Source organism: Gymnoscopelus braueri (assembly GCF_963280865.1).
Source record: "Gymnoscopelus braueri genome assembly, chromosome: 8".
NCBI lineage: Eukaryota > Metazoa > Chordata > Actinopteri > Myctophiformes > Myctophidae > Gymnoscopelus > Gymnoscopelus braueri.
The window spans coordinates 7999892-8027152 of NC_137609.1; the positions used below are offsets into that span (position 1 = coordinate 7999892).

Consider the following 27261-nt stretch of genomic DNA (forward strand, 5'->3'; position numbering starts at 1 on the left):
TACTATGACTGGGAGGTTGAGATCTTAAAATGGAGCCATATGGCAAAATGAATTACAAAAGCAATAACATTGGTTCACAGTTTCCTTACCCATGTTTCCCTTTTCTCCTTTGTACATATAGTGTTTTATATTTGTTGATGATATGTATTATTGTGTTATTTTTATGCTATGTTGATGAATTGAATAACCATAACCTTAGTGGGGAACATAGAACCCGGGGAACATAGGTATGACCCCTAGGACCCTAGGACCACACTGGAAACAATTCCCCAGGACTTTTTTGTGTTATCCTTTTAGGCTAAATGTCAAACTGTACCTTGTGCTGTTTACATTTCTGACTAATAAAGTATTCAATCAATCAATCGATCAAAATGCAGTGTTAGTCAGATTGAATAACACCTAGTCTTTCCCCAAACACTCAAATGAAGGCTTGTAGACAAAAGGAAGGCCGCAAACCTGGTCACCCGTTTTATAGCCCTCCTCTTAAAGGGGTATTGCTACAACTACAAGACCTGCGGCGTCTAGCTTTCCAGGAAGAGAAAGGCTGTAGTTTCTTGGAAACCCCATTGATGATGTCATTGGTAAGCAGGTTTCTGAACTGTCCATAAGCCACCAATGAGACGCAGAGTGAGTGGACGGACGCTGTGCCATCTTATAATGACCACTAATGAGGACCAATTATATGGCGATAAGGTTGAAAATGGGTGAAGTGCTCCTTTAAGCCTTATCTCATACTTGGTCGTACAACGGTGTTGAACGGTGAAAATAAGAACATTTTAGGGAAATTATGACGAATGTCCCCTATAGTGACATGTCCAAAATAGGGACACCTTATTGACAACGACCTCACAAGGCTTGGGATTACGTAACTAGGCCTACGCAGATGACCACCATTAGCATAAGAGAGAGAGAGGGGACAATGGGATAAAGAGATGGAGAGATATGGGGAGATGAGATGATTGGAGGGACACAGTTATTTGGTTACCTCAGAGAACTGCTGCCTGCTGCTCTCCTGCTGTGTTTGAGCCAAACTCACTCTGAGGAACATATGTGTGCGTGCACGTGCGTGCGTACACACACACACACACACACACACACACACACACACACACACGCTATCTCATGGTACCGTATTGGTGTATCACCCTCTGGTGGCTGACTTTTACAAAGTCAAAGACCTTGTTTTGTGCTGGCCTAATGTGTTTGTTGTGACAACCTTTAATCACCATTTCAAAAACAGATTTTTTTTCTTAAATCTGCAATAATTCAGGCATTTAGCAGATGCTCCTTATCCAGAGTGACAAAAGGTAAATGGTGGAGAAATAAGGGTGTGAAGACAGATTACATACAGGTTCTATGGTGTAGTGGTTATCACGTCTGCTTTACACGCAGAAGATCCTGGGTTCAATCCCCAGTAGAACCTGTGCTTTAGTGTTTCATGGTAACATAACGGTCGTAGATGGTGTGTTCTCTGCCCACATTTCTGACCGAGAGTCGGTTAAATATATGTGTAATGATGGTGAGGTACTAACGTGTGTAGTGGATACTGATTTAGATTTTAAGCTGCAATCTAGAACTTATTTTAACCACATTGGTCCTGGACCTCAGTGAAGTTAGCACCCCATATGATGAAAACATGAATAAAAATGGTGCTCACTGAGGTTTCAGTGCTCACTGAGGTTTCAGTGCCCACTGAGGTTAACCCTGGCCTTCAAAAATAGCAAAAATATCATGTACAAGCTTACAATGCGTCGTGATGCTATGCATTGTGAGATTGTCGTACGACGAAGTACAACAAAGTATAAACTATTATTTCATATTAAATTATTTGAACCAATCTGTGTGTGGTTGGAGGTGGTCTTCTTACTCTTCTATTGAGACATTTAGACCCTGGTGTTGCGTAGGAGACAGGAATTTTGGTCTCTCAGGCTGGAGAGCAGAGTTTGAATCTTAAGTATGTATGACATAAAGGTTTGCAGCTTTAACATAAAAACCCCCACAAACATTAATTTGACTCATATTTTATTCACTCATAGACATTATGAACTGACTTCAACGAAAGGTCGGCACCATTACTTAAAGGTGATGTAAGTGATATTCTTTTGTTAAAATAAATGTTAAATAGCTCAAAACAAAATAGAGCAGACAAAACTTAATAACAATAATAATGATAATAATACATACAAGTAATACAAAATTAGTATCCCAAACTATAAATGTATTTTCTGTTCACTAAAGAGCTGGAGAGATCCCTGTTACTGAACAAAAACTCTATACTGATTATTTTAACAAACATCACTTACAGCCCCTTTAAAGAAAGATTAAGTCATGATGTACAGTACAGATACATTCACCTTGTTGTCACAAAATGTTACAGAATTTCTGTGGTGGACAAAGTACTCAACTCCAGTACTTGAGTCAAAGTATACGGTAGATACTCTAGGTCAAAATGCAGGGGAGTACTTGTATTTTTGGACACTTACGATATGAGTATCCAAAAACACAAATACTCAAGTAAAGTACAGACACACAAAAAGTACAGTACTCAATTAAATGTACTTCGTTACTGTCCACCTCTGCATGAATTCCCACCATAAAAAGGATGAGATGATCTCTTCCCAAGCCCTCAGGTCTTCGTTTCAAAAACACACTGGTCCATTCCACCACTAGATGGCGCAGGACACCACAGTCATGACAAGTACACAGGCAACAAGTTAAATAGAATAATTTACAAGCACACAGTCATTGTCAAATGAGTTTTGGAAGTTTCCGAAGGTGTTTCAAAGAAATGAGTGACCTTCGTCGTAATAGTACGTGTTCAAAGTGCATAAAGAACATTATAGAAGTTCACTCCTGGAGTCCTGGCACTGGAACGCCAAACGCATACATACATACACACACACACACACACAGTAAAATGTCCATTTGTAACTCCAAGAGTGTACAGATGTAACCAAATGGACCCGTACGGGTCCATTTGGTTACATTTGTACACTCTCCGAGTTAAATTCCGCACTCAGGAGTGTGTAGACAAGTGTAGACTATTTCCATTCCGTCTCCATCGAAATGAGATCGAGAACTGAGCTTCAGTTCTTCAGTCATCCAGCTGCGATTCAGTCATCAGGTTTTTGCATAGAAAGTTGAGAGAGCATCCCATTGTCCAGTGCCCACTATTCAAGGGGGGACAACCAAGTCCACCAAGCAATGCTCTCATCCGTCTATAAATAAAATAAAATGCTAGAAACAGAGCATCTCTAATAGCACCTTTCTCCAAAGCGCTTTACGATGTGCATCAATCACATTTACCGATTCTCACACCGGTGGCAGAGAAAACCACCGCAAGGCACCAACCTGCTCCATCGGGGGAGCAGTTAAGAGTTTCAGTCTCTTGCTCAAGGGCAACAACAACACGCAGCCAAGGAGGAGCCTGGATTTGAACCCGGGAACGTTTCCGATTCCAAGAAGGCCGCTTCTCTGAGCCACTGCTTCTGTGTAAAAGCAGTGTCTTAACACCACCACCAGGCCCGCGTCGGTCCATCGCTGTCCTTAAGACAATGGCTTCAAGTGCATGAATCACAACAGGTTGCATGTGTCGTCACTCGCGTTGGCCCGCTCGTAGAAGAGGACATAGGCGTCGCTGCTGATCACCTGGCTGGATGCCATGGGACTCACTCTGCAGGAGGGGAACATCAAGTAATCTTAATTTAGAGACAGTGGTTTTCAACCTTTTCAGGCCACGACCCCCAAAAATAATAAATTTTGAACGGGGGACCCCCCCCACCCTGACGACAAGCACTTGGAATTGTAGGAGTTGAGGCATTACATTTAGTTTGACTCAGTTCCACAGATAAATATTGTGAAAAACTGAAAATAGCAGATCTACAAGCTCACAACGCCTCGCAATGCGAGGCGTTGTGAGCTTGAAGATCGGCTATTTTCACAATTCTTGCCTCTTTATTATATTATTTGACCAGTTTTTATAGTATAGTTTGTTGGATTTGTTTGATGCAGTAGGCCTAATGTTTTTTTTTAGGTATTTTTTTTATGTATTAAAAAGTCCTTAAATTGTCACTTCACTGTCATCTGCACTGCATGATTTTGGGAAAATAAATGTACAAGCTCACAACGCATCGCATCTTGTAGATCTGCCATTTCTCGGGTGCACGACACCGTATACATACATAAGTATATCAAACCCTTCAGAGACAATATTTAATTTAAACCATTTTTTCTCCACTACGTTTAGTTCAAATGTTTTTTCTTACATTTGATGGACTTATGAGTGATTATTTAAACATATTTCTAATACATTTAACAAAGATACACTATATGTTTTTTTTATATTTCAATTCCCCCCCCCCCCCCCCCCCATGGACCATCTGTAATAATGCCACGGACCACTAGTGATCTGTGGACCACTGGTTGAGAAACAGTGACATCGTAGATGACTGTCTGACACTGTTACTGTATTGTTGGAGGACTTTGATACATACTGTATGATGCCACTGTTCTCATTGGCACACATTTATCTCCATGTACTCAAGATGCACATTTGACTTACTGTCAATAAAACACAATGAGTACGCACCTTTGCATCATTAAAGTGGAATAAAACAAGTTACTACCTCAGCTGAGAGGCGATTGCCAAACTATTTTAATTAGGCTCTGCATGAATGTATGTCACTGTGTCCGCAATGCCTCGACACATATCGTCATCAAATCATGACACAAGGCCATGAAAATTGACGAGTCAAAGTTCAGGGACACTGGCCTGGGCCGCAGCGTGGCGGTCCAGGCACCCTAGGCTGCAATGCCAGCCTGACAGCGTGTCGCGGGTTCGACTCCCGTTCCCGACGACCAGTGATGAGCTGTGGATTTTTGAACTAGGGGGGCTATATTTTCTGACGTCACGTGCACGCGCACGTGCACGCATAGCCAATCAGCTCAGTGCTAGTTGAAATACTGTATTCAACATGTGATTTTTTATGTAATTATATCTTATTATTTAGTTGCATTGTTAATTTGTTGTTTTTATTTTTGTTTTAATTAATTAATTATTTTATTTTCCTTTTAGTTTTATATAAAATCCCTTTACATAGACTCACCCACACATAAGTACTTAAAATAATCAGACAACTTGTCTTTGTCTTGTCTCAGAGAACTGGGTCCTCTTCTAAGCGATCCCCTTCACACTCTGCAGTGCAGAGACTGTTGTCTCTCATTGTGAGAGGAATGTACACATTCAATTCAAGTCCATGGCTTTTCTCGAGTAGCCTAATGTTATGCAAAGCAGCCAGGTAGACGCTATTGAGAACGGCTCGCCGCTGACGGCGCGAACCTTGAGAGGCTATTGTTTAAACTTTAAGGTGTTAAAGACCGCAGCTGACGGTGCGTGCTCGCGCGTGCATGTGGAGCTCCCAGCCCCCCAGCCCCCATAGCACCAGAACTAAGGGGTCGCCGACAATTTTGAGGTACTGCTACTTCACTGGAGTGTTTCCAATTTTCCCTACTTCTACTTCTACTCCACTACATCTCAAAGGCAAATATTGTACTTTTACTCCACTACAATTATTTGAAAGCTTTAGTTACTAATTACTTTGCAGATATAAATTATTATGTCATAAAACACACATTAACCACTTTAGCCCCATTTTATACGAAGGCCATTTGAAAATGTTAGTACTTTTAAGTGTAATTTTTTTGTAATTTTTCTTTTGTTAAAAAGGTTAAAGTACTATATTGTGATCATTGCTACAGAGAGTTTGTTCGGTCATAGGGGTCTCTCCCGCTCTTTAGTAAACAGAATATAGTACATTTTCAGGTAGGTGACAACATTTGAGCCAATCAGGAGAGAGCACTGAAAATGCATTTTCTGTTTAATAAAGAGCTGGAGAGACATTGGAGACTCCTTATATGGACAGGACACTCCTATAGTAACGAGTACTATCAGAATATAGACCCATTTTGCAATTATTTGAATAATTGCAAATCACTTTTACTTGTAACAGAGTACTTCTACATTGCAGTATTGATACTTTTACTTAAGTAAAACATTTGAGTACTTTTTCCACCACTGCTGTCAGCCTACTTTCCCTATCCCTCTCTAATAAAGGCATAAAAAGCCTAAAAAATATCTTAAAAAAATAAATAAAGGCAAAGAACCATGCAGATCAACTACTGCACGCACAACTCTTGGTAGTGTTGAAACAGTACTTTACAATATTGTTGTGATTTAGAATCCTTGTATTACAAGTATCTATATCTGTATCTATATCTACTATCTGTGGATAGCTTCAAAGCACAGTTCAAGGCCTATTTCTTCACTCTTGCTTTTAGTTGATTTTTAAATCCCTGTGTTATGCCTTTTTTGCTATTATTTGAATGTTGTTTTATGCTTTTCCATTTCTTTTTTTTTGCCTGATTCACTGCCGTTTTTGCTATTATTTTAATGTTGTTTTATGCTTTTGCTTTTCTTTTTTTTCCTTTATTGTTAAATTATTTGTACTTTTCTGTAAGCACTTGTGCTTTATTCTTGCTCTGTAAAACACTTTGAGCTGCATTTCATGTTATGAAAGGTGCTATACAAATACAGTTTATTATTATTAGTAGTAGTAGCTATTAGTCGCTTTAAAGTAAAGGGGAGACAGCTAGGTCCTGGAGTTTTCACCTGGAGTCATCGTAGCGGTACCATTCTCCTAGTGACGGGTTTCTGCAGTAGGCGGTGTAGTGACCTCCCAACGTGTTGCCAGAGTGATTGGACACTGCATACAGGTTGTACACCGCACTGTTCACTGCACACAAGACAGGAAAGGAAACATCAGTCATGATTATTGCACATTTGGCGCCGCTTCAATCAAACTGGACGCAGCTCAAATCTGACACAAGAAAATCCTATTCTCTGTACGACCCGGCAGTGTTGATTTCGTCGACTAAAACTATGACGAAAAATGTTCTTCGACTACCATTTTTCACTGACGAAAACTCAATAAAAACTAAATAAAAACTAAGCTATGATGACTAAAACTAAGACTAAATATGTTGACAATTTCGTCAACAAATAAAAACTAGACTAAAATGTTAGGGAGGGACGAGTGGAGAAGAGATCCAGAAGAACTAAAAGACAAGTCATTTTATGTTTGGTTGCGCTCGGGTGTTGCGCTCTGAAAATAGCAGATCTGCTATTTTCAGCATGCAACCAAGTGTAAAATCATCCATTACGACACCATCAAGGCACCGCCAAAATACATTTTAGTCGACTAAATTAACTGTAGATTTAGTCGACTATAATCTTATGATATTTAGTCGACTAAAACTAGACAAAAACTAAAATCTTATGATGACTAAATGGAATTTTATTCAAAAGACTATAACTAAAACAAAATCAAAATGTTCTGTCAAAATCAACACTGCTCTGTACGACCCGGTTGCTATAGGTCCTGTACTCACAGCTGCTCTCTGAAGCAAAGTCCCTGAGGTCCAGCTCTTTGAGGGGGAAGTTGACCCGCGTGGACAACTTGCTGGTCTTGACTTCACGGTCGGAGAAACGCTTCAGGTCTGCAGGAACGGCGGGTCAAAGAACTGAACGTCTGTGTGTGCACGTCACAGTACAGTCATGTACTATAGCAGCAGTAGATTAATGTCATTACTGTCTTCCAAGTCTTTAAGTTCATGTTCTAAAAGAATTTACTGTAGCTCAATGCCTCTCATCCAGAGTCAAGGGCTGTCCACACCAAGAATGATGACTATAACGATAACGATAATCATGATAATGTTGTGAGCATCCACACTGACGAACGATAACCTTCTGTAAACAAGTTGAACGAGACACCCTGTAAATTCAGATGAATTTCTATCATTCATGAACTCGCTCTGAAAGTACAGTAATCCCAACGATATCGTTCACCACTGTCGTTATCATTATAGTTGTGGAACTTGTGGTGTGAGCTCCGCCATGCAATTAGAGTTAGAATGATTTTTAAAATGACATATTGATAGTTATCGTCATAGCTATCGTTCTGGCTTTGGATGGCCCATAACTTCCAACAAAGTGCAGCTGATGACACAAACAAGCAAACAAACAAACAGTAACGAGAACAAGAACCAACGTTGTTACCTAGACAACATTCCACTAATCCTAAATCGATTGCGTAATCGATTGTGTAAGAAATAAGTGCAGGGCAAGAAATAGGGGACAACAGCTAAAAAAGAAAGTGGAAGTGAAAGGAATGTAGGGCTACTTTCAGTTAAAATGGAAGACAAATGCTGAATCTGCTGTTTCCGACTAAAGAAGTAGAAGGTCATTCCCCCTTTAGAAAAATGTACAGAGGGAGAAGAGCCCCATAATCAGGTCTTTGCAGGGAAGGCAATCTAAGCTAATCTATCATAAAGTTAGTTATAGCCAAAGTTCATAATACTGTAATCAGTGTAACTGTTCCAATGTGAAGGCCAAACACTAGAGCTGGGAGGCTACTGCGATAAAGATTATAGAGTAAAGATTCACCAACCTTTCACTCACAGGTCAATTTTTCACTTTAAATGAACACTCTGGATTTTGACTGTGTGGCTAGCTACTAGGTACTATGTGTTATTTAGATAGATAAGGCCCTATGTACGTTCTTCCTGCGTTTTAATTAAACGTCATGCTTGGATGTCGGACATCAACGTGTAAAGAGAGAAAGGATACGAAGTACGAGGATCTGAGGGAACTTCTGAATGGTGAACTTTTTGGTGCATTTTCTTCTGGCTTTACACCGTTGGCACGTCTGAGAGAGAGAGAGAGAGAGAGAGAGAGAGAGAGAGAGAGAGAGAGAGAGACACATGAGAGGACAATGAGGTGTTGTTCTTAAAGGGTAAGACCACTTTGGTAGAGGTTTGGGTTGTGTAGTTACCTTGCCATGATGTAACTCCAAAGGTGGGCAAGAAATAAAAAATAATTGCTCCATTGATTAGAAATTGATAATTCAAAATATGCTCCTCATTGACTTACATTGTACGGTAAAACAGCTCTCAAAGTCACTCTTTTAGCACATAAATGAACCCAAACATATCTGATTCAGACAATATAGAGCATCACCAAACCCAGTACTGTTTTTTTTTTAAATAAAAATGTCAACTTCCTGTTGATTTTACTATTTGAAGATCTGGATCCGGATCCGCGGATCCAGTCCAGGTTTTCTACTTATTAAAAATGGCAAAATCAACAGGAAGCTGACATTTTTATTTAAAAAAAAAACAGTACTGGGTTTGGTGATGTTCTATATTGTCTGAATCAACTTTGTTTGCGTTCGTTTATGTGCTAAAAGAGTGACTTTGAGATCTGTTTTACCGTACAATGTAAGTCAATGAGGAGCATATTTTGAATTATCAATTTCTAATCAATGGAGCAATTATTTTTGATTTCTTGCCCACCTTTGGAGTTACATCATGGCAAGGTAACTGCACAACCCAAACCTCTACCAAAGTGGTCTTGCCCTTTAACCCATTAAGACCTGAGGCAGATTAAAAAAATCAGTTTTCAGAAATACTTATGTTGCTATGTCAGTGGTTCTCATGTCAAGGACCCCCACAATTATATGCATTTGGCCGCCGACTGGCCCGACCCCCATCTCAAATATTTTGTTCCAGGGACCCCCAGAAGCAAAGATTTGAGTAAAAGAAAGTTGCTTAAAAAAAAAAAAAAAAAAGAATATATATATATATATATATATATATATTCAAATATTTGCACAAATGTTCAAGATTTTTCTAAAATAGCCGATCTACAAGCTCATAGTGCGGCACGAAGTGACGCGCTATGAGCTTGTAGATCGGCTATTTTTTTAATAGCCTAAGTATAAAATAACGGTTGAAGTGGTTAAAATCTAAAATGACACGGCTGCTTTCCCGGTCTTAATGGTTTAAATCACACCCTGTCAGTGTCAAATGAACACTATGGATTTTCTGCTGAGCAGAGTGCTGAGAGGGCATCTTTACGTAACGTACCGGCCTCTCTTCCCCATCCAACACTTCCTCTTTGGTGAACAGTCTGAGGCAGTCGGTCAGAGTCGTCTCCCTCGAGCTCTGCCAAGAGAGACAAAGGTTGCAATTCAGAGAGCTGGCTGACTTAAGTCATGTGTAAATTCTTCAGATAAGTACAGGAGATAAGCGAAGGACATATACGTAACATATTAAAGCCAGGAGATATGCGTAACGTATTCTCAGGACTTGGGTTCAACGAGGGCCCAGACTCGTGGTTTTGGGTTACATAATGAAGACCATTAAAACCAGCTGAATAGAAAGAAGAAAAAAGGGAAATAAAAAATGTTCTTAATTAGAAAGCAGACCAATTGTCTGAGCTGACTGAGAACCATGCTTCACTGGGCCCTTTAATTATTATATTGACATTTGAAAAAGTGTGTGTCTCTGTGTGTGTGCGTGTGGTGCGTGCGTGCATGTGGTGCGTGCGTGCATGTGGTGCGTGCGTGTGAGGGTGTGTGCGTGCGTGCACGTGCGTGTGGTGTGTGGGTGCGTGCGTGCACATGCGTGTGGTGCGTGTGAGGGTGTGTGCGTGCGCCGTGCGTGTGAGGGTGTGTGCGTGCGTGCACGTGCGTGTGGTGCGTGTGAGGGTATGTGCTGACCTGTGCGATGGGCAGAGACAGGTCCCAGAAAGGATCAAACACAGTGGAACAAAAGCCACAGTCGTTGCAGGTGAGCATGCTCTTCAGTTGGCCCACAAACAGTTCTACGGGGAGAAAACCACACAGATGGATACAGTTGTACAAGAACAAACCCGTACAGAAACACACACACAGTTCTACTTGAAGAAACCCACAGAGTTTTATACAGACTCACACATAATCCAATCAGGATTCTCTATTATGGGAATAGTCTCTCATGTCAGGGCACTTACCGACCACTTTGCTGTCCTCTCTCTCTAGGTATTTATTCCACATCCTTCTTCCTTTTTCATCATCTCTGCGGAGGCAGCGAAAGAGATGAAATCAAAAATCAATAGAAATATTGTGGTCAGACTCAGACAGTATTAACCCATTAACACATTGAATGCCAAAAACGGTCCGGACCGTTTTTGAGGGTCCAAACGAGAAGTGCCGAAAACGGTCCGGACCGTTTTTGACCCAATTCTATTTTTATACATGTGGGCCACGTGGGGCGCTAAAACGAAACTTTGACATCACCCAAGCAGTTTCTGAGAAGAAGAGGCTGGATGTGGCTCCATGTCAAAAATCCTTCCGGTCGGCGTTTTCAATGTTATCTCCTTGATTAAAAGCTTAATATCTCCATTTCTTTTTAATGTGGTGGAAACGAGCCGTTTTCGATCGGCGATCACGCTGCAATGGAGGGTCGCGTTGGAAATATTATTGTTCCAGGCGTTAGTCGGGACCCTCCGCCGTCTCGCACGCACGCTTTGTTTACATGCATTTCCGCGTCGGGGCTTCTCACAGCACGAAATGTATAACGCAAGTGGATGGAAGAAATGCTGGCACTCAACGTATAATATTTTAATAAACCTCTGGCACCCAATGTGTTAAGACCTGAGGCGATTCTTAAAAATGTTTTTTGAAAAAAATCTAAAATAGCAGATCTACAAGCTCATAGCGCAGCACTCGGTGCCGCGCTATAAGCTTGTATATCTGCTATTTTTGAATAGCCAAAGAAATTTAAAGTGACACAGATGCGTTCCAAGTCTAAATGGGTTAAAGGCTTTCTGCACAATAAAATCTTCCATTTCAATTTAACTTGGAGAGAGTAAACTCCGCTCTAATTGCCCTCGCAATCAAATGAAGACTGTTTAACTGGGAAAGCTGAGAAGGCTTGTCATTTAGGCTTTCTTTTGCATAATCAAATCCACCTGAATGACTAAAACCCACCACACAGAGCACTGTTTTCACAATGAAAGGCCTAACTAAAGTTATGTAATGAATTAGTTCCCCTCTCCCATGGAGGGCACGGGTTAAGCAGGCGTTGGGATCGGATGACTTACGAGAGCTGGTCAAAGTCCTCTAAAGACACCTGGGGCCGCGCCGCCACTCGATTGACCTCGTTATGGAGACCGTCCAATAAGAAGCGCAGGAATTCCTGGGCATCCTGCTGGCTGCAAAGATGAGGGGGGTGGAGGGGGGGGGGATGACCAAGAGACAGACAGAGAGACAGAGAGAGAGAGAGAGAGAGAGAGAGAGAGAGAGAGAGAGAGAGAGAGAGAGAGAGAGAGAGAGAGAGAGGAGAAAGATTGTTATTTCCAAATGCTCATTATTTAAAAGTAAAAGGGAAAAACTATGGGTGAACAAAGAGTAAGTAATGGTGGATATGGTGAAAGGACATTTAATCCATTAAGACCAAGAACGCATACTGTGTCATTTTATAGATTTCTTTGGGCTATTAAAAAAAATAGCAGATCTACAAGCTCATAGTGCCGCGCTTTGAGCTTGTAGATCTGCTATTTTGGAAAGATCGTGAAAATGTGTGCAAATCTTTGAATATACATTTTTAACTCAAATCTTTGCTTCTGGTGGGGGTCCCTGGAACAAAATATTTTGAGATGGAGGGGTCCACGGTCAAATACATATCATTTTGGGGGGTCGTTGACATGAAAAAGTTTGAGAACCACAGCAACATACGTTTTTTTCCAAAAAACTGTTAGGAGTTAGAGAAGACATTTGTAGAACCCCCAGAAGCAAAGATTTGAGTTACAAATGTTTGCTTTAAAAAATATATATTCAAAGATTTGGAAAAATGTTCACGATTTTTATATTTTCCCGGTCTAAATGGGTTAAAAGACAGGCTAATGCTTAATTTATACTTAATCGTACGAAGGTGTCGCTCGAATATAGACAATCTACAAGGTGACTTGTGAGCGTGCAGAGCGGCTATTTACAGAGTAAAAAATCAGGCTTCAACCACGTGAACCCTAGAGTCCTATTTTCCATTTTGTGTGAAGAGATTTGGTGTAGAGGGAACATAATATAGAGTGCTGGGAGACCCCAGTCTATAGGGCAGGGGTCTTCAACGTTTTCAGACCAAGGACCCCCTTAGCTGAGTGAGAGATGAAGCAGGGACCCCCACTATATTGTATAAAATTGTGTTTCAGATTACTTTATTTTTTTAACTTGATCTGCTCTTTTTTTCCCTCTACACCTATACCTCTTTGCCAAAAATAGCCAATCTACAAGCTCACAACTATTTTTGGCAAAAGTTCTCCTAAGAATAGGGATCCTATAGGGTTCAAGTCAGTGGCCTGTAGTACCTCTGAGGACCCCCTAGAGGTCCCCGGTCTCCCTGTTGAAGACCCCTGATATAGGGTTTAGTGGTTATAAGATGAGTCAAGAGGAGGTCAGCTTTAGTGAAATTAAAGCAGTTATGATACAGTACAGAAATACAGAAGTATATAGTACAGAAGTACAAGAGAAGACAGACTTACTTGTAGCCCACAAATTTAGGGGCAAATCTCTGGATCTGAGTCTTGAAGTCTGAGGGACTGATGGCGTCATTATTCACCGACGTCCACAGGGTCCGTGTGAGCTTGGCAAACTCTGAGAGAGAGACATAGAGAGAGAGAGAGAGAGAGAGAGAGAGAGAGAGATAGATGAGAGAGCCTTCCTTAAAGGTGATACTGATTTAAAACATTATGTAGACTGTAAATAATAAATAAATAAAAAAATACATCCATAGACGGCTGAATAAATTATTGGTGTTATCCCGGTTGCTTCCGTTTTTCACTGGGGAGGGTACTTTTTTCCTCAAATAGATGCTTAGAAGCAGGCAGCTGTGGCAGCTTTGGCGCTTAAATGGACTTTGTCATATAGCTTATCTAGTAATCCGACATCACTCAAATGTGCTTTACAATGTACTACACATTCACCCACACTGCAACGGCAGAACGCCGTTTCATTTGACATTATGAGCTACAATGCAGCACACATTCACACACCAACAGCAGAGGCAGCCATGCAAGGTTGGGGGAAATGCAGGGTTTGCCCTCTCCTTCTATGGAGCACTGAGAGTGGTAATGTGTATATAATAACCAATAGAGGCTATAAGTGAGATGTTAGTGAGACAGAAGAACCTGGGAATTGCTAACTGGCCATCAGTCTTTCAATTATGTCATTTATTTGAAGGCAACACACCAAAGTACAATTGTTCCCAAGGCAGCCCCTGATATACAGTACAGTTGTAAACAGCTCTGCTGGGTAGCTAAAGAGTGGATGTTGTTTAAATTGTCCTGTTATGTCTAAAGACGCAACACACATTAAGAGTTTCAGTTGAAAAGCGGTTCTTTCTGTAACGATTGTACGACACCATTTTACTCTTACGTATCTGTACACAAGAAGATATAACATTAACCCTTTTAAAACCGGGAACGCATCTGTGTCATTTTAGATTTCTTTGGCTATTCAAAAATAGCAGATATACAAGCTCAAAGTGCAGCACAGAGTGCTGTGAGCGGCACTCATATGCAAATCTTTGAATATATAAATAAATATATATGTTTTAAAGCAATCATTTTTAACTCCGATCTGTGCTTCTGGGGGTCCCTAGAACAACATATTTTGAGATGGGGGTCCACAGGCAAATGCATTTTGGGGGTCCTTGACATGGAAAAGTTGGAGCACCATTGATATCAAAGCAACACAAGTTTTTTTCAAAAATGTTTTGATTTAGAAGACATTTGTAGAATATTATATTCAAAGATTTGCACAAATTTCACAATAAAGAAAAAATAGCATATCTACAAGCTCATATCGAGGCACTTGGTGCCGCGCTATGAGCTTGTATATCTGCTATTTTTGCATAGCCCAAAGAAATCTAAAATGACACAGATGCGTTCCCGGATTGCGTTAAAGAACTTTGAGAGCATAAACAAGTCTTTTTACCATCCATGAGAGCAGCTTTGGCCTTGCAACTGTTGCTGAGGTCTGTGCGGTGCGTGTTCCTCATGCAGTAATCTCTCAGCTCTGGAGTGTTACTGAGACACTGCAGGATGGAGTTCATGAAACACTGACATGACAGGAAGAGAGAGAGAGAGAGAAACAACAGAAGCATTAAAAGGCGGGAAGGACAGAAGGGTCAAGGCTCCCCCTCTACACCAAAGCTCTAAAATAGCCGATCTATAAGCTCTCAACGCCTCGCAGTGTGAGGCGGTGTGAGCTTGTAGATCTGCTATTTTGGGCTAATGTTCCACTCAGAATAGGGATGCTGGGGTCCAAGTGGTTAATGTAAATAAAAAAGAAGAAAGACATTGGAGGCCCCCCTGTAGTAACTCTGAGGACCCCCTAGTTGAAGAGCCATCCTCTAGAGAGAACGATAATAATATTATTATTCATTATTATTAGCATTGTGATGATGCCTGGTACACAGTACAGTCATGCAGTGTTCTGACGGCGCGGGCATACGGTACACAGTCACAGGACATCGCTAATGCTCTGTCCACCAGAGCAGACAAGGTGTTCTCTGTTGTGATTACATAACGCGAGATAATTATTAAGTTACATAACGTGAGATCCTTATTAAGTGTACAGTGTTTAACGTGTAACATGCTCTAAGTGTCACGTGAACGTACGGATACTCACAGTGTTACCTAAGTTCCGCAGACCCACCAGGCCCTGGGGACTCTTATTCTGCTGAGAGAGAGACAGAGAGAGAGAGAGATGTTGAGTGGATGGATCAGAGAATATATCAGAATACAAGTCATAGTATAAAACTTAAACACATACATTCCTCTGAGTTCATTCCTTAAGAGTACGTATAGGCTAGTGACAAAGTTCACCCTCCCTGTCTGGCTTGCCTCCCCACACACAGCCAATTGTGTTTGTATATACATTTGTATACACTTTACTCCTGTGCCACCTGAGCCTCTGACCCCATACCTAGGCCTGGTGTTTCCCAGGCTGTATAAAATATCTGTGCCTCCCTGTTGCCTTCATTCACTCTCTCTATCCTCTCTTCTACAAAAGGTTGTTTCTGTCAGTGGTGGAAAAAGTACTCAAATGTGAATGTGCCTCTGAGATGTAGTGGAGTGGAAGTAACAGTACTGAAAACTGGAAATACTCCAGTAAAGTAAAAAAATACCTCAAAATTGTACTTAAGTACAGTACTTGAGTAAATTTACTTCGTTACTTTACACCACTCGTTTCTGTTTGTATGTTTGTCCTTTTGGTTTACACCTTACAACATCCACTTTGCACATACACCCCCGACCACACACTGCTTACACACCGATGTACTCACATATATTGACTGATAGTTTGGTTCTCTTTATTCACTTATAACTTATACTTTAATAAATATATTTTTGTTACATCGTCAGTTGTGCATATCGTCAGTTGTGCCTGTGGCTCCCCTTTTGTTACAAATGTAAGCCAGTTGTAACACTATTTAAGATGTGAGCTGGTGCCAACGAATTCCTTCATTGGCACCAGTTTTGTTAGTTTTGTATCTTAGTCATATTTGTTACTAAGGCTTGTACGCTTGTGCAATCACTGCAGTATTCATTACAATTGTATTTGATATTTTTACTTCTTTTGTTTTATTGTAATGTCATTTCCTTTGCTTGATGTTTTGTGCAAAGCACATTGAATTCCCTTGTTGTTGACTTGTGCTATAGCTATACAAATAAACTAGCCTCGCCTTACCTCACACTGCAAACACACTTGCCAGTGCAGATCCCATTACATTGTTTGAAAGACGACATGCATCAGTATGTATGAATGGGCACGGTTCGGATAGCTAGCATCGGTTGATGTCATGGTTTCTTTGAAAGGTAGATCTGCACTACCAATGACATTCTGATGTGTGTTATGTGATGGCAAACATAACATATCTGTTATGTGATGGCAAACATTACATAGTATCTGTTATGTGATTGCAAACATTATGCACTTTTATGTAACCACCCCCTCCCCCCCACTCCCACCCGCTTGTGCAAATCCTGCCTGCCTGTTGTGTATTCTTGACACAGAATCTTGTATCTTAACCCATTGAGGCCGATAGTACAAAATATCTTCTAAATCCTAACAGTTTTCTGAAAAAAACACATGTTACTATATCAGTGGTGCTCCAACTTTTTCATGTCAAGGACCGCCAAAATTATATGTATTTGGTCGCGGACTCCCATCTCAAAATATGTTGTTCCAGGGACTCCCCCAGAAGCAAAGATTCGAGTTTTGTTCGCTTTAAAATATATATATTCAAAGATTTGCACACATTTTCACGATTTTTCAAAAATAGCAGATCTACAAGCTTGTGGTGCCGCGCTACGAGCTTGTAGATCGGCATCTGATGTATTGCACACAGAATGCCAACAATGCACCTCATTCATTCACGAGTGATTAGATTAGAAATGGGTTCTAAGATGTAAAACAGGAAAGAGGCCAAGTTCTCCCTCAAAAAAACCAGGACCAGTTCTCTCATGAGCCCAGGTACATGAAGTAAAATAATAAACCGGCCAAGTGTCTAGTTCTCCCGTTACCATGGATACAGTGTTGCTGCTGTGTAGGAGACGAGTGCTGTGACAGCAGCTTGCACAGCATCCACATGTGATGTGAGAACATGTGATGTCCCCCTGGAAACCTCAACCATACATTCCATGTGCATTGCGTTAGCCTCGTACGCTGGTGTGATAGTATGTACAAATACCTTGCATCATAACTTCACCAGCGCCGTGTGGCAACGCTGCGGTCACACAGACGCAGAAGCCGGCTAGGCCCAGGTGCGAAACACGTGCGTCACCCTTTTTCCACGACATTTCATCACGTGTTCTAACCTCTGCCAATTAACCCATAATGCCCGTGACGCTATACCATCATTATGTCAATTTCCCCCCACCCCCTCACGTGTACAGTCTCTGTCACTGTAAACGGTAACCTCACGGTTCCCATCCGGCCACTCTACCCCTGAGCCACTGCCTGTAACTTCTGCAGTTCATGTGGGAGGGTGTAAACCAGTGGTGGGGTCCAGGGAACCTCGTGGTTCCTTGAGGCCGGGGGTTCCAAATGGACCCTTACAAGTCTGTAAGTTCATAAAGGTTCCATTTGTACACTCTCAGAGTTATGGGGTTCCTTGAAATAAACCAAAGGTTTGAGAACCGCTAGTATAGACAAGCATATACAGTACATCTTCTCCGATACACTCTCACCAGCTGCCTGTTTTTGACAGTGAGGAGTTTCACCAAACCATCAATACTAAGTAAAATTGACCTTTCACTCTGTACTTGGTCTGCTTTTTTCCCCCCTCTACACCAAACCTCTTTGCCGAAAATAGCCGATCTACAAGCGCACAACGCCTCGCGGTTGTGCGCTTGTAGATCGGCTATTTTTGGCTAAAGTTCTCCTCAGAATAGGGATGCTGGGTTGAAGTGGTTAATGTAAAAAATCACACAAAGATTTGGCGGACCCCCTGTAGTATCTCTGAGGACCCCCCCTAGGGGTCCCAGACCCCCTGTTGAAGACCCCTGCTCTAAGAGTCACTATAGTGCAGCAACAGATCGCCCACCCAGCCTGGCCCAGCCTGGCCCGGCCTGGCTTCCCACCGGCGAACGCGGCCAATTGTGTTTGTTGGAACACAGAGCCAAGCTCGATGTACCGTGGGAAGATTCAGACCCCAGTCTTCACAGCCGTTGGCAGGTACTCCCCCAAGTGAAGTATTAATGTTAGAAAAGGTATTTATGACCGAGGTACAGATGGTTATCTGTACCTATCGTTTATGAGCAGCCGGTTTACCAGCAGGTATATTCATGACAGAATGGGGGTTTATGGAAGAGAAATTGGCCTCGTCCGTTTACGCTAGAACAGAATGTCTATGAGAAAGAGAATGTGGTTGACGTATATCGTTTATGTGAAGAGGTTCATGTCATTGCAGACGGCACTTGAACACCTGGCAGTTCAAGCGCCGCCGAGTCAATCATTGACCCCGTGTCGCAGCGTCGGGGACCTTGCAGAACAAATTATGAAATCACATAACTCTGCACGGAGCCTTCCCCATGGAGCGTGGAGATGAATTATAAACTAGCCTCGTGCTAAATGGCTGACCGCCGCTTCCCGTGCTGTACTGTAATTCCAGGGATCTCTCTGCGGTACTCACAGGTTTATATATTGCTGAGGGCCCTGCAGCCCACATTGGGGTGGGAACATGGTGACAGTGTAACTTGATGACACAGAAAACATCAGTTCCGTTCCACTCCGACGGCCCCGTTGACGGCCGAGGAGCAGCCAGCGAGCGTCAGTGAAAGCATTGTGGCGTGACAGAAACGCAAAGCTTGGGTGAATGTACTGTACTGGATGTGGACACGAACACATAACACGCACGCACGCACGTACACACACATTCATTACATAATCATAATGTTCAATGCCGAAAGCACAATTAAATCGTTAATCTCAATTATTTGTATGACTTAATTAATCGTCAACTTAGATTTGCGAGCATACGCACACACACACACACACACACACACACACACACACACACACACACACACACACACACACACACACACACACACACACACACACACACACACACACACACACACACACGCATAATACCACCATGTCTCTCTTCAATTTAGTTAAGTTCCTTGTAAATATTGTTAGTTGCGGGTTGCAATTTTTTAGGCTTGTTTCTAAAGTGTAGCTGCTTATTTGAGCTCACTTCTTATGTTGTTTAAATCAGTGGTTGTCAAACATTTTCATGTCAAAGACCCCCAAATTAATAATATGTATTTGTCCGCAGACTCCCATCTGAAAATATTTTGAGTAAGGGACCCCAATACCAGATTTGTGTTGTTAAAATGTTAAATGTTTCGCCTTTTTTTTTTTCAAGATTCGTTTGAAAATAGCCGATGCACACACAGTAGGTTTTATAGTGCTCATGAGGCCTATAAATGTCGCTTCTTTTGGGCTTGTTTTCGTAGACCTGGTTGCTTATTTCTCTCGCAAAATCTGGCAACACTGGCCGTTGGTAGTGCTCCACTGCCATTTATCACACTCTCCAGCAATACTAGAAGCCTCATAAAGGCAGTCTGCACACTGCCTCGCTCTGGCATGGGCTCAAAGGACACATTCTTGGAGCTGAAGTGTGATTAGGAGGAGTGGACACAAGTGTGTGTGTGTGTGTGTGTGTGTGTGTGTGTGTGTGTGTGTGTGTGTGTGTGTGTGTGTGTGTGTGTGTGTGTGTGTGTGTGTGTGTGTGTGTGTGTGTGTGTGTGTGTGTGTGTGTGTGTGTGTGTGTGTGTGTGCATGTGTGTGCGTACACGTGTTTCCACTCTCTATTATTAGTTCTAAAAGCTAGTAAAATGCTATATTAAACTATTATAACCTATAATTAATGATTAAACAGGGATGTCAGGTTGAAAGTGGTTAATAATAAGGATTTTCTTTTGTAGTACAGCCGGTTTGTATAATTTGGCCAATTACAAATTCATTCACGTTTCTCCCCAAAAAAGTGTAAATATTGTCTTTCTCTGCATTTGAGATTATAGCCAGCTCCTGTTGAGGATTGCAGTTTATATTGTTATAAGTGAAACATATATAGCATACATGTGAGTCCCATAGTATTAAAAATAACACACAACACATTGTTTACTGTACTGCTTCGTGTAGTAGTTTAAATGTCCTTTGCCAAACAATGCTTAATGCATATTTCCGGGCGATAGCATATCGTCTCTGTCGGGTGGAAACCTCATACGTCCAACAACACTGTTACTTTTTAGGATTCAAATAAATCAAAAAAACGCGTTTGGAGCTTGTAAATCTGCTACTTTTGATAATATGAAAAAACACAAAATGTTTGAACATGGAGATAAGAGGTTTCTGCCCGACAGCAACAATATGTTATTTTATAACGTAGGTTATTTTTTTAAGACAGTCACTCGTTTTAATTACACTGACGCTATGTGATAGGTTCTTGATCGTTATCTTAAACCCCCTTGCTGTTTGATCACACACAGATAAAGAAAGACACGTGACACACGAGATCTCTTTTACTCGTACGAGGATTGTAAACGACCATGTATCTCACTGGACACGATCCCAACTTACAATGGCGCATCCTCCCCTCTGCCAAGCACTTTATTATCAAAAGACAGGAGAAAGGAGGAGACTGTGGAGTGGAATTCTACTAGCTGATAAGGACTGTCAGACATATTACACATTGGATTAATACATTGCAGGAATTCAATTAAATGAATACAAATCAAAGAAAGAACTTATATACACACATTATAATATATATCTCTGTACACAGATATTATAAACTGGTCCTAACACTATGAGTCACTCGTGTGCTGTGTGTTGTGCTGTGAGATTCAAGCTCCCATTGGTTGTCATGGGGACCGGGGCAAAGTGACCTGACACAGACAGGATGCTGTGAGGACAGGTTTCACTGTACTGTACTGTACTGTACTGTACTGTACTGTACTGTACTGTACTGTACTGTACTGTACTGTACTGTACTGTACTGTAAAAGTACTCATTGTGCAGAATGTCCCATTTCAAGTTTTCAAATGTATAAAAATCTTTTGAAAATAGCAGATCTACAAGCTCACAATGCGTCGCATTCGCGACGCATTGTGAGCTTGTAGATCGGCTATTTTCAAATGGCCGAAATGTATGTATAGGTGGTTAATGTATGTTTTGTAATAATAATCTAAATCTACAAAGTAACTAGTAACTCAAGTTGTCAAATAATTGTAGTGGAGTGAAAGTACAATATTTGTAGTGTAGTGGAGTATATATGTAGTGGAGTAGAAGTAAAAGTACTGAAGATTTGAAATACTCCAGTAAAGTAAAACAATTCCTCAAAAGTGTACATAAGTACAGTACTTGAGTAAATGTACTTAGTTACTTTGCACCACTGACTGTACTGTACTGTACTCACTGTACTGTAGCTAAGTGCCCCAGCAGGTCACCACAGATTAATTCTGGCTGTGGTCCAATGCTCCACACACACACACACACACACACACACACACACACACACACACACACACACACACACACACACACACACACACACACACACACACACACACACACACACACACCACAGTGTTGTACTAACTGTTCTGACTGCACATGGCCGTTGTACACGTAAAGTTGTGCCAGTGCCAGACATGCCCTTGTTTGAAAACAAGAGTACACACACACGCACGCACGCACGCACACACACACACACACACACACACACACACACACACACACACACACACACACACACACACACACACACACACACACACACACACACACACACACACACACACACACACACACACACACACACACACACACACACACACACACACACACACACGCATAATACCACCATGTCTCTCTTCAATTTAGTCCTGTAACTGGTTTCAACTTCGTCAATCTAGAATCCACAAGTAGATAGGCTCTTGGCTCTGTGCGACGCTCTTATACAAATAAGTATAAAATCAGGCCTAAGTTGTTAAATTAACACTTTAACGTGCATGCAAAAAAAACTCCACCATTAGCATATTAAGCAAGGACTGTAAGTGTGTCCCCATCGCCTTAAGGACAACATTATGAAAATGCCATTGCGATACACACACACACACACACACACACACACACACACACACACACACACACACACACACACACACACACACACACACACACACACACACACACACACACACACACACAGTGCAGACATATTTGCAGGCTGTCGGCACTTCTAAGAACCCATCGACCTTTACAAACTGTACCGCACAGGAGACGAGATAAGGTGACATTCTTGGGGACACGCCCTCCTCCTTATCAGACTGTTCTATCCTGTTACGCAACAACATCGCGTCCCATTTGCCACCAGCAGTTCACAAAGTTTGGTCCGGGGGTCCTTCAGGGGGTCCCCACATCAAAATGAGTTAGTATTGAATCGACATTAGTTTACGTTGAAAAATAGCTACAGTACTCTATCTACACAAGATCCCAACGTGTCACCATGCGACACGTTGTGAGCTTGTAGATCTGCTGTTTTCAAAGAAATCTACACAAATCTTGTATGGGGTTTCCAGGCACAACATATCTTCAGATGGGGGTCCGCATCCAAATACATATTAATTTGGGGGTCTTTGATATGAAAACGATTGAGAACCACTGACTTAGATGCAGGGATAACAGTGAACTTACTTCCCTCAGTGTCAATGCTGTTTAAAACCACTTTCAACATGGCATCCCTATTTTGGGATATATGTCATTCTAGGCGAAAATGGTAAAAATAATTACTTAGTTGTTGACGGTGTCACGTAAAAATAGCATAGATATAAAGGTCCCTCTGCACACCTGCTTCAAGGACAGGTGCATATTATCTCCAGATACCTGATGAAGGTCAGAGCGACCAAAACCTTCTATTCTCAATAAATACTCTGGCTGTAAGTGAAGACTGTGCGGGATTCCCTTTTTTGTTCACGTCAAAAATAGCAAAAAATAGGCAAGCTGATATACAAGCCTGTTTGGCTATTTCTTTATTTTATTATTCTCTTCAGAATTTTAAATTTTTACAAAGCAAGAAATCTTTTTGAAATTGTTTGCCTATAAATGACATGCCTGTTACGGAGATGCCCTCTATACGGGCACCTCCTGAATCAGTGGCGTGCACAGACATTTTGCGGGGCAGGTGCTCAAGTAAAAAAAAAAGGGCACCTTGCGCGGCGCGCGGAACCGCCGGCTGCCCTAGTAGTGTGAGATTTATAGAAGAAAATTGCAATGCACATTTTGGGGAATTGTTAATATATTAAAAGCTTTTAATCCAGAATTGATCGATGTCACCATATGCTACATACTGTAAATTATTTTAAAAAATAAAAATAAAAATAAAACACTTTATTTTTTTTAGGGCATTTCTGGTCAAGAGGGCAAAGGGCAGGTGCTCTAGCACCACCTAGAGTCTATCTGTGCACGTCCCTGTCCTGAATATCAATATATGGATGATAAATGAAACGGCTATGCTCTAGGGCTGTCCTTAGTATAACTAACTAAGAAAGAGTGAGGGCCTTACAAACCATTTACTCTACCATCTGATCAACTTACCAGCTTTAATTACTAGAGCTCCCACGAGAGGTACCGTTCTAATCGACGGCGCTCAGGGCAACCTGCTACCAGCTATCCACCATACGAACTATCCTATAGTTAGTTCACCTTAACATGCCCAAAATATGGAGGCCAGGTTGACAGTGTTTCAAGAGATTTTTCTGCAGTATTTGGACGGTAAGCAGCCGGTACAGAGTCAATAAACATGTTCTTGTGCCAGAAGAACATTGAGATGAAAGATTAGATTAAACCTCATAGCCGATCAAACATTCATCAGAGAGCTAATGAGGGCTTCTTTCTCTAGAACAGGTGCCGTGCAAAAAGATGGGGCCTGTAAAAAGTGTGAGATACTAACTGGACTGTCTGGAGCTGTCTGTGTTTGAGTAGTGATCAGTGGTGGAAAGTAACTAAGTACATGTACTCAAGTACTGTACTTAAGTACAATTTTGAGTTACTTTTGCTTTACTGGAGTATTTCCAATTTTCAATACTTTTACTTCTCCTCCACTGCATCTCAGAGGCAAATATTGTACTTTTACTCCACTACAATTATTTGAAAACTTTAGTTACTTACTTATTTTGATTATTATTACAAAACATTCATTAACCACTTCTCTGCTCTTCCATTGAGACATTTAGACCCTGGTGGCTGGTAGGACACCTAGAGGTCAGCAAGTAGTACTGCCTGAAGCTCATATAAGCCACATGCAGGGATCCCTCTTTTGTGGTAGGATTAGGAATTTGGTGTCCCACCACGTGGGAGAACCGGGTTCAAATCCCGGCGTAGGACATGAAACTACCGACTGCAGCATTAATTCACAGAGTATTCAAACTCAAAACATGCAAAAATAATAAATACAAATAAATAAACAATGACCTGCTACACAAATTCTACGTAGGCCTAATAGCCTACTGCAGCAGTAAACAAGTAAATGGTGGAGGAGGGTATGTGAGGTTAAACTGCTCAGTTGAGTAGAGAACATTAAAGCATTAGTTCAGTTACATAAGCTGTCAGCAGATCAGATCACTCCATGTCACCAGGGTGAATGAATGCACAATATGACAGTCACTCACGTCACGCACACTCATGTCCATGTCACTATGGTTAATGAATGCACAGTCACACCATGCTCAGAGAGGGCAAGCCAGGCTGAAGATGATATGATCGATTGATTAATCAATCAATCAATCGAAATATATATATAAATAATTATATACATATATACACATACTTTTACTTCACTGGAGTATTTCCAATTCTATACTTTTACTACTCCACTACATCTCAGAGGCAAATATTGTATGTTACTCCCACAGTCTATGGTTACTCCACTTATTTGAACACTTTTGTTACTACTTGTTGCAGATGTAAATTATTACATTATAAAACATACATTAACCACTTATAGCCCTATTTTATACCTAGGCTATTTGAAAATAGAGCAATGCCTTGTGAGCTTGTAGATCTGCAATTTTTTCAAACATTTTAGTACATTTACTTTTGGTACTTTAAGTACATTCTGATACCAATACACTTTTGTACTTTGTTTTACTCAAGTAAATTTACAATTCCCGATTTTTGTAACAGAATACTTCTACATTGCAGTATTGATACTTTTACTTTAAGTAAAACATTTGAGCACTTGTTCCACCACTGATTATTTAGCCCCTACGGAACCTCTCCCTCCGCTGTATAGCTCCGAGATGAGGTTCCTCGTTTCTCGGTGCCGTTTTAGCAGGACATTGTCGCACATTTTCCACTTTACATGTTTCTTACCCCTTTCTGCACATCGTATCCAAAAAGTAAAGGTTTTCTGCCATGCTCTCAGATGTTTTAAGTTCTAGCGCACAATAAAAGCTATCCAACGAGTTGGAATTTGTATTTATTTAATTCGCCTCTGTCCTCAGCCGGTTCCATAATATTTTGCATTAGAAGATGCAATTCAACATTTGACCAGTAGGGGAATCAGTAATGTTATCTCTATGGACGCAACTCTTGCGCAATGTCTTAAAAACATGTAACCGGATGAAGACAGAGGCGAATTAAATACTTTTTTTCAACTCGTTGGATAGCTTTTATTGTGCCCTAGAACTTAAAACATCTGAGAGCATGGCAGAAAACCTTTACTTTTTGGATACGATGTGCAGAAAGGGGTAAGAAACATGTAAAGTGGAAAATGTGCGACAATGTCCTGCTAAAACGGCACCGAGAAACGAGGAACCTCATCTCGGAGCTATACAGCGGAGGGAGAGGTTCCGTCGGAGCTACTGATTATTGTGATATTCAGCCCGCATGCAGGCTGAATAATGCGCCCTGGCTGTGTGTGGCTGTATGGATGTGACTGACCCTCACCTTGGCCTGGTTGATCAGCAAGCCCACGAACGTGGACACCAGCATGGAGCGAGGGGACACCGGCTTCACCTGCTTGACCAGCGGGATGAAAGCCGTGGCAGGAGGGGGTCGATCCTCCGGCACCGTCACCGTGTAGGACTGTCTCATACTGGGCATGATGATGAAGGATAGTGTCTGGAGGTCTGGAAGGGGTCAGACAGACAGACTGGCCCTGCAGACAGACAAGACAGTCAGTGCAACCAGTTGGTAATAACGTCGTGGATCGATATTTGCAAATAAAGTAACGTTTCTAGGCCTGTCACAATTATTACATAATCGTCTAATCGCAATTATTTGAGATAATATTCGCAAATATTTTTTTGCATAATCGTCATAATCGTTTCCATGTTGAAAAATGTTCACACATTTTCAAATATATAAAAAAAATCTGAAATAGCAGATCTACAAGCTTACACTGTAAGCTTACACCGTAAGCTTGTAGAAAATTACATTTTTTACATTTGCATTTTTTTTTTTACATGTATAAAATTATTAAATATGTCAATAATGTCTTTGTATTTCAGTTATTTGTCATATCTACCCTGTGCATTTTTTTAAATTACGAAGCCTAAATGTCTTCACATGTTCCAATGTTCAATGGCCAAACAAACAATTAAATCGTTAATCGCAATTATTTGAGTGACAACAATTCATCGTCAACTTAAATGTGTAATCGTGACAGTCAGCCCTACTTGTTTCTCACTCCGATGGTGTTGATGTCGGCTTGACAAGAGGTGGTTGAATGATGCTGGGCTGTTTGTGCACAACAACAAGTTGAAAATAGAAGACACAAAAAGAAAATAATCCTTGAGTCACAGCCAGT

General features: G+C 41.2%; 1 protein-coding gene across 1 annotated transcript; it reads right to left on the reverse strand.

Moving 5' to 3' along the window:
• Positions 1 to 2061: 2061 nt before the first annotated feature.
• LOC308090222 (ubiquitin carboxyl-terminal hydrolase 2-like) lies at positions 2062 to 27260 on the reverse strand. Its single transcript, XM_080435283.1, has 13 exons — positions 27131 to 27260; positions 26400 to 26610; positions 15564 to 15614; positions 14868 to 14991; positions 13415 to 13526; positions 11981 to 12091; positions 10889 to 10953; positions 10617 to 10720; positions 9982 to 10059; positions 8684 to 8762; positions 7447 to 7554; positions 6668 to 6791; positions 2062 to 3673 (listed from the first exon to the last, which is right to left on the reverse strand). Exons 2-13 carry the CDS (start codon positions 26553 to 26555, stop codon positions 3574 to 3576), a joined length of 1212 nt encoding a protein of 403 aa, XP_080291409.1. The 5' UTR covers positions 26556 to 26610; positions 27131 to 27260; the 3' UTR covers positions 2062 to 3573.
• Between the last annotated feature and the right edge of the window lies 1 nt (position 27261).